Source organism: Mobula birostris, chromosome 14, assembly GCF_030028105.1.
Source record: "Mobula birostris isolate sMobBir1 chromosome 14, sMobBir1.hap1, whole genome shotgun sequence".
In the NCBI taxonomy this organism is placed as follows: domain Eukaryota; kingdom Metazoa; phylum Chordata; class Chondrichthyes; order Myliobatiformes; family Myliobatidae; genus Mobula; species Mobula birostris.
Genome location: NC_092383.1, coordinates 37,226,095 through 37,240,941, shown reverse-complemented (window position 1 = coordinate 37,240,941; position 14,847 = coordinate 37,226,095). Strand labels below are relative to the sequence as shown.

Sequence of the window (14,847 nt, the reverse complement as noted above, 5' to 3'; positions counted from 1 at the left end):
TTACAGTTGTGGTTTTCATTTATTGACTGACATCTACAATGCCAATATTAAAATGAAGAGCCCCGGCAAAGCCTCTCTCACTCCTGGAGGTTAGGGTGAGAAATAGGATCCTGTCAAACAGTGAGCTGGCTCAGCTAATAACCTCATGTCCTTTGGGCTCTCTTCTGATACCTTTGGCCCACCACGGGAGCATGGGAAACCTGGACCTCAGGCAATGGAAGGCAAGAAGGGGAGGAAGAGATTGACTAACATTCACTTGGAGGAGTCAAAATATGGGGAAGGGAAAAATTGAACCAGCATGAGAAAGGAGTCAGGTAGAAGGAGAAGGTGAGGAGGGAGTGATATCAGGAGAGGTAGTGACCGGAAAATGTGAGGAGAGGGAGAGTGACCAGAAGGAGAATAGGTTGGGTGATTGGAGAAAAGGAGAAGGGGAAAGAGGCAGAGAGGAGAGGATTAACAAACAGGGAACATGAGAAAGAAGGGATAGACCAAGAGCATGAGAAGAAAAGATGCAGGGAAAAGGAAAGGAAATTAGAAAGAGTCAGGAAAAGCTGGAAGAGGAGGGGAAGAGTGAATTGATGGATGCAGCAGTTAGCTTGTGGGGAAAGAAGGAAGAGAAGGAACTTTGATGTTATAGTGTGAAAGGCAGAGCTGTCTCTGTGAGAAGCAGTCTTCTTCTCTAGCCCTTTACCTTTCCCATCCATCTGGCATCACCTATCACCTTTCTTCCCCTCACCCCACCTTTTTATTCTGGCATCTTCTCCCTTCTTTTTCAGATCTGAAGAAGGGTCTTGGCCTGAAATATTGATTGTTCATTCATTTCCACAGAAGTTACCTGACCTGCTAAGTTTCCCCAGCATTTTGTGTGTGTTACTCTGGATTTCCAGCATCTGCAGAATCTCGTGTTTAGTGTGTGGGTTTGGTGGTTTTTGGAGGATGATTTACAGCTAAGTGACGTGAGGGTGGTGATGGAGTGTTCTCTGCATAGCAATAGACAGGGTTGGGGTGTGTGAGATAAGGGGTGTTCCTTGTACTGCATAAAACTACATCCCATGGCTGCAGGAACACTGACAGTTTTCCTTGCATGTGGTAAACTGAGCAGCAATAGCTTCAAGGAGCAGGTTTCTCAAAAGAACTGCTTCAGGATTTAGATAACTGTTCATTGTGTGTAATGCGATTGTTGTGCTTCCTACCTTAACACAGTGGTTACACAGCAGGAGTACTCTATTGATTGTGCAAAGTTTTGGGGCAGATTGGGAGAGATGTATTAGGCACCATAGTATTGAAAGTATTCACCCTTCAGTTCTGTCTGTGTGGAGATGGGTTGTTCACTCACGCATTCTTTCAGGAGCTGAATTGCCAGGGTCACTTCAACCCATTGTCAAAACTTCTTATGCTTTTCAGCATCAAAGTTGAGACTTCACAAATTGCTTTATATTTCTTTTCAATCATTCTTTGAAATGGTGACTGGAGAAGACCAAGATGGTACGTGAGAGACTAGAGGAGAAGGAGAGAGAGTGTATGAGGGGGAGGGGGAGGGGGAGGGGGAGGGGGGAGGGGGAGGGGGAGGGGGGAGGGGGAGGGGGGAGGGGGAGGGGGAGGGGGGAGGGGGAGGGGGAGGGGGAGGGGGAGGGGGAGGGGGAGGGGGAGAAAACAGAGACTTCAACTTCTCACAGCTCATGACTGAAGATATTACTCTCACTGCTTTGTGCGCTCTCAGCAGTTTCCTTGCTCATCCCAACACTAAAAGATAACTGGGCAACACATGCCCCATCCACCATAACACTGCAGAAATCCATGAACCTGCTGGCTGGTTCAGAGCACCAGTTATCTGCTTACAGAAATTTGGGCAAGTGAAAGTTCATTGAATATGTGAACGTTTGCCAGTGGGTATGAGATGCATCTTTTTAACTGTGTTCACTCTCACATCACAAGAATCCCATTGAGTGTAATCCACAGATATTTTATAAAGTGTCCTGTAAAATTACCTCCATTTCTTTACAGAAAGTTGCGTTGATTCCAAAGAGAATCTGACACTGTTCATCAGCGCTGTAATGCATGCCTGGCAATTTTGGTGGGAGTCTTGTTGCATGATGACTTCTTGGGTCAGTCTCCAAGAGGCAAGAACTAGCCTTTGATCTGTTAAAGATAACACACGTAAAAGTTTAAAAATACACTGAGCTTTGCAAAACAAGCTGAACAATGCTAACAGTTCTAACTAAAGGCACAATAAAGCCTTCAAGCCTCTTTGATTTGAGCTGTACCGTCAGCCTTCCTTGAGTGCGAGTTCTCCTGTCCATCAGTTATAAAGAATATAGAATACAGAACTGTACAGCACAGGAACGGGTTCTTCAGCCCACAATATCAGCACCAAATTAAACTCAATCTCTTCTGCCAGCTCATATTCTATATCCCTCCATTCCCTGCTTATTCATATGACTATTAAAAAGCCTCTGAAACACCTCTAGCATATCTGCTTCCACCAATGCCCCTGGAAGTCTGTTCCAGGTACCTCACACTTCCTGCATAATAAACTTACCATGTTCACCTCTTTCAAGCTTTCCTCCTCTCACCATGATCAGAATTAGATTTATAATCACTGGGATATGGTTTGAAATCTGTCGCTTTGCAGCAGCATTACAGTGCGGAGATAAAAATCTATAAATTACAAAAATAAATACTGAAGGTAAGAAATAATGAAATAACATTCATTGTCGGTTCAGAAATCTGATGGATGAGGGAAAACACTATTACTGAGACACTGACTATGGTTCTTCAAGCTTCTGTACCTCCTCTCTGATGGCTGTTTTGAGAAGACACATGTGAGAGTCCTCAATGATGGATGTTGGCTTCTTCAAGATGTCCTTGATGGTGGAGCGGGTTCTGCTCATGATGAAATTGTCTGTGTTTAAAACCCTTTGCAGCCTCTTGCAATCCAATGCACGGAGCCTTCATACCAGGCTGTGACAACCAGTCAGAATACTCTCCACATACATCTATGGAATTTTATGTGTCTTTGGTGAGATATCCATTGCCACAGGTGTGCCTTCTTCACGATTGCATCAATGTGTTTGGCCCAAGACAGACCCTCTGAGATGTTAATGACCAGGAACTTGAAGCTGTTCCCTTGATGAGGACTGGTGTGTCTTATCCTGACTTCCACTTCCTGAAGTTCACAATCACTTCCCTGGTCATGCAGATGTTAAATGCCTTAAATGCAGAATTTCCAGTACAGTGGACTCCGATTAATTGGGACACATCGGGACCACTACATTTTGGCCCAATTAATCGGAGTCCACTGTACTGGAAATTCTGCATTTAAGGCAGTATTATACTGTATACAGTATAAATCAGAACACTACCAATGCTGATACAGTACTAAAAAACTGTATTAGTTCATAATAGTTATTGATAGAAGAATTCATCCACAGAACCCACCATGTTCTTTTGATTGATTGTAAATGAAAAAAATCAGCAGACATCTAGTGCAGATAAAGGACTGCCTTCATACAATCCTTTCAATAATTGCATCCTTCAAATCTTCGTTTTCATTGTAACATTCAAGATGATTATCGATACCTTCAAGTACTTTGTAGTTCCTAAGTAGTGAATTTGTTTCATTTTCACCCCCAGCCATTGCTGGCAGCTCCGAGTCGGTATGCTTAAAACCATAGTGAACAGAACAGTTCTGAATGGTCATATTTCTCACCAACTATTAGTGACAAAATCACTGCTTTTTGAACACTAATACATGCAACCCACAACTACCTAATAACTGTTCGCTCTAAGCACGGTGTAGTGTCAAATGACCACACAACTGACGCTAGTTAGAAACTGTTCAGCAACAGTCTCCTGTCCCAATTCATCGGTATAGTGTCCCAAATAAACTAAGGGAATCCCAGCTATTTCCTCAATTAGTTTTCACTCTTTAAGAGTTGTCCACATTAAGCAGCTCCCTGATTAAACGATTGGCTAATTAACCGGAATCTACTGTATTTGAAACATCAGTTACTTACAGTTTTAAGTTAAACAATATGAACAGCATTTTGTGAAGGACAGTACTCGACTGCTACCACTGCTGTGTGAGAATTGCTTTCTGCCATTGGAAGGTAAGCTGAATGTTCAAACCCTCAACAAACTCTTCCCCGCATCAACATCACGGCTAACTGGACCCAATTTCTCACTGGTCCTCATCGACGCCTTTCACTTTGAGCCTCTGTAGAACAGTATTTGCTTGAAAACTACTCGGCACCTGTCCTTATTTCTTTTTCTAGTCCATTGATAGGTAGTCAAGGCAGACAATATTTAGGTTGAAACCAGTCCAGATGAAGGTTCTTGACCCACAGCATTCACTGGCCATTTCTCACAGATGTTGCCTGCCCCACTGGGTTCCTCCAGTGTTTTATTTGTTGTCCCTAACTCTTTATGTTTCTATCTCCATCTCAGGAGATAGATTAGCAGCTAAATCCAACAGAAGCCCGACCACGATGTCAACTGGATTCCCTTCCTTCTGCTTTCAGTAAAGACACCATTCTGCCATCTTCTCTGCCTCTGTTCCACCTGTTCTGATTTCACCACATCCACTCCAGGGCCCCTGTGTTATCTTCATAGCACTTACTCTGCCAATTCCCCCCTCAGGATTCTCGGCAAACGTTACAGGAGCACCAAAACTAAAACCACAAGGCTACTAAACAGCTTCCTCTCACAGGCAGTCAGACTGCTAAATAGCTGCTCCACCTGACTCTGCTTTGGACACTTTTAACTTGCACTGGACACTTATAACTGATTTTAACCGACATGTGGCTGTTGTGTTTTACTATTTATTGTTATGTTTATTATTTAGTGTTGCATTTGTTATGTTATGATTGCACTGCCCCTGAGAAACGCTGTCTCAGTCTGCCCTGCAGAGCTGATGTATGGTTAGAATGACAATAAAGTTTTTTGAATCTTGAATTGAATCTTTGTTTCAATGAAATCTCTTACTCTACTGATTTCCAAGAACTAAAGGCACAATCTGCTTAATTTTTCCATATAAGACACCTCTATATCACAGGAATCAACCTTCTCTACATAATCTCCACATCAAATCTCCCACTTTTAAGGAAATCAAAACCTTACTACAGGGTTGACAGGGGAAACACCAGTGCCCTGTGTTGTTCCAGGAAAACATCCTTACATTTGTATTCCACCCATTTGCAAAAAATTCTAGCATTTCATTTGCTCTCATAATTACTTGCTAAACCAGGACGTTAATTTTCTATGAGGACACCAAGATGTCTCAGACCCCCAAATTCCAGTGAACCCTTAAGAACAAGAAACAGCAGTCATCCATTCACCCCCAACTTTATTCCCTCACTTAATTCAATCATGGCAAATCTACACTTCAATTCCTTCTCTCCAAATTGGTTCCTTCCACTTAACACCCTTGTCTTACAATCATACTTCTGGTATTTGACTATTCCAGATTTGCATTACACTTGTATGAAGGAATGTCTTCTGGCATCGGCCCTCCATACCCTTACTTGGATTTTAATATTGTTTCCCCTTCATCTGGACTCTCACACCAGAGGAAGTCATTTCTTTCTGTCATCTCAAACACATCCATTATATGACCACTTAATTACACTACATCCATCACAAGGGTTCCAGCCTTAGGTTATACAGTTATATGAATACGTATTAGGCTGTATAGAATATTTCTACGAGGGATGATTGATAAGTTCATGGCCTAAGGTAGAAGGAGTCAATTTTAGAAAACCCAGCACTGTTCACTGTTCTGACACTGTTCATCAGCGCTGTAATGCATGCCTGGCAATTTTGGTGGGAGTCTTGTTGCATGATGACTTCTTGGGTCAGTCTCCAAGAGGCAAGAACTAGCCTTTGATCTGTTAAAGATAACACACGTAAAAGTTTAAAAATACACTGAGCTTTGCAAAACAAGCTGAACAATGCTAACAGTTCTAACTAAAGGCACAATAAAGCCTTCAAGCCTCTTTGATTTGAGCTGTACCGTCAGCCTTCCTTGAGTGCGAGTTCTCCTGTCCATCAGTTATAAAGAATATAGAATACAGAACTGTACAGCACAGGAACGGGTTCTTCAGCCCACAATATCAGCACCAAATTAAACTCAATCTCTTCTGCCAGCTCATATTCTATATCCCTCCATTCCCTGCTTATTCATATGACTATTAAAAAGCCTCTGAAACACCTCTAGCATATCTGCTTCCACCAATGCCCCTGGAAGTCTGTTCCAGGTACCTCACACTTCCTGCATAATAAACTTACCATGTTCACCTCTTTCAAGCTTTCCTCCTCTCACCATGATCAGAATTAGATTTATAATCACTGGGATATGGTTTGAAATCTGTCGCTTTGCAGCAGCATTACAGTGCGGAGATAAAAATCTATAAATTACAAAAATAAATACTGAAGGTAAGAAATAATGAAATAACATTCATTGTCGGTTCAGAAATCTGATGGATGAGGGAAAACACTATTACTGAGACACTGACTATGGTTCTTCAAGCTTCTGTACCTCCTCTCTGATGGCTGTTTTGAGAAGACACATGTGAGAGTCCTCAATGATGGATGTTGGCTTCTTCAAGATGTCCTTGATGGTGGAGCGGGTTCTGCTCATGATGAAATTGTCTGTGTTTAAAACCCTTTGCAGCCTCTTGCAATCCAATGCACGGAGCCTTCATACCAGGCTGTGACAACCAGTCAGAATACTCTCCACATACATCTATGGAATTTTATGTGTCTTTGGTGAGATATCCATTGCCACAGGTGTGCCTTCTTCACGATTGCATCAATGTGTTTGGCCCAAGACAGACCCTCTGAGATGTTAATGACCAGGAACTTGAAGCTGTTCCCTTGATGAGGACTGGTGTGTCTTATCCTGACTTCCACTTCCTGAAGTTCACAATCACTTCCCTGGTCATGCAGATGTTAAATGCCTTAAATGCAGAATTTCCAGTACAGTGGACTCCGATTAATTGGGACACATCGGGACCACTACATTTTGGCCCAATTAATCGGAGTCCACTGTACTGGAAATTCTGCATTTAAGGCAGTATTATACTGTATACAGTATAAATCAGAACACTACCAATGCTGATACAGTACTAAAAAACTGTATTAGTTCATAATAGTTATTGATAGAAGAATTCATCCACAGAACCCACCATGTTCTTTTGATTGATTGTAAATGAAAAAAATCAGCAGACATCTAGTGCAGATAAAGGACTGCCTTCATACAATCCTTTCAATAATTGCATCCTTCAAATCTTCGTTTTCATTGTAACATTCAAGATGATTATCGATACCTTCAAGTACTTTGTAGTTCCTAAGTAGTGAATTTGTTTCATTTTCACCCCCAGCCATTGCTGGCAGCTCCGAGTCGGTATGCTTAAAACCATAGTGAACAGAACAGTTCTGAATGGTCATATTTCTCACCAACTATTAGTGACAAAATCACTGCTTTTTGAACACTAATACATGCAACCCACAACTACCTAATAACTGTTAGCTCTAAGCACGGTGTAGTGTCAAATGACCACACAACTGACGCTAGTTAGAAACTGTTCAGCAACAGTCTCCTGTCCCAATTCATCGGTATAGTGTCCCAAATAAACTAAGGGAATCCCAGCTATTTCCTCAATTAGTTTTCACTCTTTAAGAGTTGTCCACATTAAGCAGCTCCCTGATTAAACGATTGGCTAATTAACCGGAATCTACTGTATTTGAAACATCAGTTACTTACAGTTTTAAGTTAAACAATATGAACAGCATTTTGTGAAGGACAGTACTCGACTGCTACCACTGCTGTGTGAGAATTGCTTTCTGCCATTGGAAGGTAAGCTGAATGTTCAAACCCTCAACAAACTCTTCCCCGCATCAACATCACGGCTAACTGGACCCAATTTCTCACTGGTCCTCATCGACGCCTTTCACTTTGAGCCTCTGTAGAACAGTATTTGCTTGAAAACTACTCGGCACCTGTCCTTATTTCTTTTTCTAGTCCATTGATAGGTAGTCAAGGCAGACAATATTTAGGTTGAAACCAGTCCAGATGAAGGTTCTTGACCCACAGCATTCACTGGCCATTTCTCACAGATGTTGCCTGCCCCACTGGGTTCCTCCAGTGTTTTATTTGTTGTCCCTAACTCTTTATGTTTCTATCTCCATCTCAGGAGATAGATTAGCAGCTAAATCCAACAGAAGCCCGACCACGATGTCAACTGGATTCCCTTCCTTCTGCTTTCAGTAAAGACACCATTCTGCCATCTTCTCTGCCTCTGTTCCACCTGTTCTGATTTCACCACATCCACTCCAGGGCCCCTGTGTTATCTTCATAGCACTTACTCTGCCAATTCCCCCCTCAGGATTCTCGGCAAACGTTACAGGAGCACCAAAACTAAAACCACAAGGCTACTAAACAGCTTCCTCTCACAGGCAGTCAGACTGCTAAATAGCTGCTCCACCTGACTCTGCTTTGGACACTTTTAACTTGCACTGGACACTTATAACTGATTTTAACCGACATGTGGCTGTTGTGTTTTACTATTTATTGTTATGTTTATTATTTAGTGTTGCATTTGTTATGTTATGATTGCACTGCCCCTGAGAAACGCTGTCTCAGTCTGCCCTGCAGAGCTGATGTATGGTTAGAATGACAATAAAGTTTTTTGAATCTTGAATTGAATCTTTGTTTCAATGAAATCTCTTACTCTACTGATTTCCAAGAACTAAAGGCACAATCTGCTTAATTTTTCCATATAAGACACCTCTATATCACAGGAATCAACCTTCTCTACATAATCTCCACATCAAATCTCCCACTTTTAAGGAAATCAAAACCTTACTACAGGGTTGACAGGGGAAACACCAGTGCCCTGTGTTGTTCCAGGAAAACATCCTTACATTTGTATTCCACCCATTTGCAAAAAATTCTAGCATTTCATTTGCTCTCATAATTACTTGCTAAACCAGGACGTTAATTTTCTATGAGGACACCAAGATGTCTCAGACCCCCAAATTCCAGTGAACCCTTAAGAACAAGAAACAGCAGTCATCCATTCACCCCCAACTTTATTCCCTCACTTAATTCAATCATGGCAAATCTACACTTCAATTCCTTCTCTCCAAATTGGTTCCTTCCACTTAACACCCTTGTCTTACAATCATACTTCTGGTATTTGACTATTCCAGATTTGCATTACACTTGTATGAAGGAATGTCTTCTGGCATCGGCCCTCCATACCCTTACTTGGATTTTAATATTGTTTCCCCTTCATCTGGACTCTCACACCAGAGGAAGTCATTTCTTTCTGTCATCTCAAACACATCCATTATATGACCACTTAATTACACTACATCCATCACAAGGGTTCCAGCCTTAGGTTATACAGTTATATGAATACGTATTAGGCTGTATAGAATATTTCTACGAGGGATGATTGATAAGTTCATGGCCTAAGGTAGAAGGAGTCAATTTTAGAAAACCCAGCACATTTATTTTTCCTACATTTACACACTTAACCCAGTGGTTGTGGAGCATACGGATCCCTTCTTTATAGAAGTCGGCATCTTGGACCTCCAGAAGTGGTCCACAGCATGGGGTGATTGATAAGTTTGTGGCCTAAGGTAGAAGGAGATAAGTTATTAACTTCAAACTTTCTGCATTTTCACTCAAAGAGTTGAACTGCACATGCATGTAACAAGAGCTGTATGACTCATCTCCTTCTACCCTAGGCCACGAACTTATCAATCACGCCTGCTATGGACCACTTCTACAAAGAAGGGATCTGTATGCTCCACGACCGCTAGACTAAGTGTGTACATGTAGGAGGGGACTATGTTGAAAAATAAATGTGCTAGGTTTTCTAAAATTGACTCCTTCTACCTTAGGCCACGAACTTATCAATCACCCCTCGTTTATTTGTATTTTGCTTATGATGTAGGAAGAGGCCACTTTAGACCAGTAAGTCTGTAGCTACATGCAGGTCAATCCCATTTTCCCTGTAACCCATTCTTCCCTCATTCCCATTGATTATCCACACCGCGCCCCCCCCCCCCCCCCAATAACCTACCACTGCCTTACACACTAACGCAATGTACTGCATTCTACCAACCTCACATCTCTGGAATGTGGGAGGAAACCAGAGCACCAGAGGAAACTCGTGCAGTCACAAGGAGAAACGTGCATGGTTTCAGCATAGACTAGGTGGGTTGAAGGGCCTGTACTTCTCAGTGACTCTATCTCCACGGGCAGCTCCAGAGGCCAGGATTGAGCCCGGGTCACTGGAGCGGTGAGGCAGCGGCTCTACAAGCTGCATCACTGCACCACTCATGCAGCAGAGACCTGCATCACAGTAAGTGAGAGACAGATCAAGCCGGTTTAAAACTTGTAACAAATCCCAGGTGCTCTGCAGCAGGGAGCGTTTAACAGTTCAGGTCATCATGTTGCTTCCACTGGATGATTACCTGCCACATAATCTATATCCTGCTACTGCACTGACTAAAATGTCAATGAAATGTAACCAAAAATCAAAGGCTAAGCACCAGGAGGGTGTTCCAGTGCATGGAGCTGTGAGTTTATTAAAGCAATGCTCCTCTGCAGCAACTACAGAGGTGAGGTTAAAAAAAAAGGAAGTTTTTTTTTGTCAATTAACTCTAGTTCTTCCTTCCTATTTACTTCTTCATCCCTTGTTCATCACCTCTTATTTTTTTCCCTGGAAAAAGCTTCTTTCAACATTTCCTGCACATTGCCTTAGGTCCTAGCTAATGTTCAAAACTGCCCAGATAAAAGGCAATCTAGCTGATTACTGGCCTATTATCAATCAAAGTGATGGAAGTGATCATTAATAGTATCATCAAACAGCACTTGCTCACCACCAACCTGCTCCCCAGCATCCCATTTCAGCTTTGGCAGAACCACACCCCTCCTGAGCTCTTCACAGACTTAATGGGCCCAGGAGCTAAATTCTACTAATGAGGTGAGAGTGCTGCCTGTTATCAGGAGGTATTTATCCAATTATGACATCAAAGAGTCCTGGTGAAACTGAAATCAATGGGCATTAAAACGGAACAACTCCAGTGATGGGAGTTGAAGAAAAACAGATGTGGTTGCTTCAGGTCAATCATCTCAGTACTTGGATATCACTGCAAGAGTTCCAGCCAACTTCAGCTGCTTCATCAAAGATCTTCCTTCTATCACACAGTCTGAAGTGAGGACATTCAATGATGATTGCACAGTGTTCAATCCCATTTGCAACTCTACAAATAAATGTAGCCCCATACACAAAATGCTGGAGAAATGCAGCAGGTCAGCCAAGATCTATGGAGGGGAATAAACAGTCAAGACCTTTCAGGCCAAGAACCTTCATTAGGACTGGGAAGAAGGGGGAAGAAGATAGAATAAGAAGGTGTGGGTCTTATTCTGACTTCTTCCCCCCCCCCCCACCACTTCCTTTCCAGTTCTGATGAAGGGTCTTGGCCCAAAACGTCAACTACTTATTCCCCTCCGTAAATGATGCCCGACCTCCAGCATTTTGTGTCTGTTATTCTGGATTTCCAGCATCTGTGGAATCTCTTGTGTTTATACATATGTGTAGTCCATGTCAACATACAGCAAGAACTAACATCATTCAAGCCAGGCAATGATAATAATTAATATAAAAGAGGAGCCACGATATAAAGTTACCATCACTGAATTCCTCAGTGCCAGCATCCAGGGGGTCATCTTACTTGAGGCCTCCGTCGGTCAGGATCGACCATGGATGTTGCATCCTAGCTGTCTAGATATACAAGCCAGGCCAGTATGATATAGAGAGCAAGCTCTCCTTCTCCATGCATCCCAATAAAGCGGCGCGCAGGGGTCACCAGTCTGTGTTGAATTCAACGTAGGACTGCCTTAGGGACTCCAGCTCCAGATTTTTCCCTCGGGGTTTACTCCCAAAGCCTTCCCCATGAGTGGGTATTTCCGCAAGACAACGAAGGTTGGAGATCAGTTTTTTTCCTTTCTCTAGATGAGTAGCCAAACACAGCCGATGAACTTCATCTGCCTGAAGCAACTGGTTTTAAGGTGCCAGGAGCCTGTCTTTGCCCCTTCTCCTGTCAGTAGAAATGATTCCGCTGAGCTTAGTAGTGAAGCCAGGTGTGAAGGCCAGGAGCTGGGTGCTTGGCCGTCAGAGGCCGTTTGAGTTGCACGTCATTGCGAGTATTTACTAGATAGTGGGAGCTTGTCTCTCCCCCCCCCCGCCCCCCCCCCCCCCAGCTACGTCGGGGAGTCATCACTGACAGGAAGTTCAACTGAATCAGCTACATAAATGCTGTGGTGACAAGTGCAGGTCAAAGCAGGGTATCTTGTGTTAAGTGGTTATTCTCCTGACACCCTACTTCTACAAGTACGGTTCAGGAGCAGTTGGCTGGCTGAGTGCCATTGTAATTAGAACTGCCTCACCACAGAGAGATCATGGGGCTCCTGAGGCTGTCTGAGCAATAGAACGCCAGCTACATGCAGAGCAGTTGTACTGAGTGATGCCTTCCAGGAGATATTCTCTAATAAAAATGTTACCATTTAAAAGAAGTGCATGTCCTACCTTAGGAAGTTCTCCAAGTCATCATGGCTACAGGCAGACCAGGAGAGATCACTTGGGTTCTTCCCTTTGACCCACTCGCCGGACATAATGTGGAAATTTTCAGCACAGGAAGAATGATCATCATCATGGCTCATCCCCAGGCTGTCAAAACAAACAAGAGATGAGTGGGGGCTGTGGGGAGAGGGCAATGGAAGAGCGATGAGAGGGGAGGAAATAGGTAAGAACAGAAAAACTACTAGATGTGGAGAATGGGGAAGGGTGTAGAGGGAGAGAGGAAGAAGGGGTGGAAATAGAGGATAGAGAGGTGTACACAGTAGAGGGGGAGATGAGGAGGGCAAGAGTAGGGAGAATGTGTGAATTGAAGAGAGGCAGGGGAGACAGTCAGCAAGACAGATGATAGACAGAGAAGAGCAGAGACAAGGCAAGAGTGTGCATACACACAAGAGGAAGTGAGAAGAGAGCAGAAAGAGGTAGGGAGGAAGAAAGTGAGAGAATGGATGAATGGGATAGTGGGAAAGGAGAGAGATAAAGTATGTGAGCATAATTCACAGCAAACTCTCCAGGTGTTTTCTATGACAGGTATGTCCCACATAATCATCTCCCATTAGATTTCTAACAATCCACCATTACAAATCAACACTGTAATTAGTGCCTGCTTTGCTGGACTACAGCTGTTAATGCTGGCCAGTAAATCTACAAAACATCTGATTCAAATTACAATTTGCAGCAGGAATGGAACATTATCCATGATTGTCACCCTGGTGTGGAGCTCCAGCTGTGATCAAACACCCTGCTCTATTACTTGAATCAATAGCTCCTAACTCCCATTTCCATCTTTCTGTGGGTTGGATGTTTCATCTCCAGACTGGTGAGGTTCCTCACACAGAATACTCCATCTGTGGTGGCCATAGTGTACTGGGAGCTGGTCAGTGCACTGATCAGCAGGAATTTTCTCCTTCGCAACACTAGCATCCCATGAATAGTTTTGGGAGAAAGATACACATGGATTCATCCATACTACACTGTGGAAATGGTTCTACAGGAGCACCTTATCTTAGAAAGGATTTACTGAAACCCGAGAGGGTTCAAATGAGGTTCACGAAAATTATTCCAGGATTGAATGGCTTTTCATATGAAGAGCGTTTGATGGCTTGGGCCTGTATTCACTGGAATTTCTGAAATGCTTGTTCGCTGCTGTTACTGTGCAGTTGGGAATCTTTCGGAGGGAAGGCCTCAAAATCCCCGGCTTTGCCTGCTGTTGGCGACCGAGATGGAGGTCGAATTGTTTGAATAGAGTTGGCGCTCAGTACTCAGTGTCGGAGAACTGATCAGAGCTCAACGTTTTCAGATGACTCAGAGTCGGACCGTAGTCGGGTATGGCAGGGAGAATTTTTCTTCCTTCTCCCGTCTACGTGGGACATTTGAAAGACTTTGAACTTTTTACTGTGCTCATGGACTTCTTCATCAAGTTATGGTATTGTTGCACTGTTGTAACTATATGTTATAATTATGTGGTTTTGCCAGTTTTTTCAGTCTTGGTCTGTCCTGTGTTTTGTGATATCTCACCGGAGGAAATATTGTATCATTTCTTAAGGCATGCATTCCTAAATGACAATAAAAGAGGACTGCGTGTCTTCATAATCTAATCTAATTTAAAAGAATTAGGGGTGACCTAATTGAAACTTATCGAACGTTGAAAGGCCTTGATACAGTGGATGTGGAGAGGATGATTTCTATGGTGGGAGTATCTAAGACCAGAGGGCACAGCCTCAAAATAGAGTGGCATTCTCTTAGAATGCAGATGAGCAGGAATTTCTCTAGCCAGAGAGTGGTGAATCTGTGGAATTTGTTGCCACAGGCCAAGGCTTTATGTATATTTAAGACAGAGCTTGATAAATTCTTGATTGGTCAGGGCATGAAGGGATACAGGCAGGAGATTGGGACTGAGAGGAAAATTGGATCAGCCATGATGAAATGGCGGAGCAGACTCGATGGGCCAAGTGGCCTAATTCTGCTCCTATATCTTATGGTCTAAGCAGTGGGGAGAGGGTGAGACATGGTCATGTTTCCAAAATAACAATCTCTATTATCAAACACTTTAACTTGCACTCAGTAAACAACCTGGTCTTAACAAACCACTATTGAGAGAATCATCTGGAACCAGGGCAGAGCACAACGCTTCCAGAATCCTCCATTCCCATCACCCCCCCCCCCCTCCCAACTGGCTGACAGCTGTGGCTGATGT

The 14,847-nt window shown here is 43.1% G+C and overlaps 1 protein-coding gene across 1 annotated transcript in view; it reads right to left on the bottom strand.

Annotated features, from left to right (window-relative positions):
• Nucleotides 1-14,847, bottom strand: part of adamts17 (ADAM metallopeptidase with thrombospondin type 1 motif, 17) — a 583,128-nt gene that overhangs the window by 187,512 nt on the left and 380,769 nt on the right. The window contains exons 9-10 of the mRNA XM_072278384.1: nucleotides 12,603-12,743; nucleotides 1,989-2,139 (exon numbers count right to left, since the gene is read on the bottom strand). Coding sequence (XP_072134485.1) covers nucleotides 1,989-2,139; nucleotides 12,603-12,743 — 292 coding nt within the window. The remainder of the gene's footprint in view (nucleotides 1-1,988; nucleotides 2,140-12,602; nucleotides 12,744-14,847) is intronic.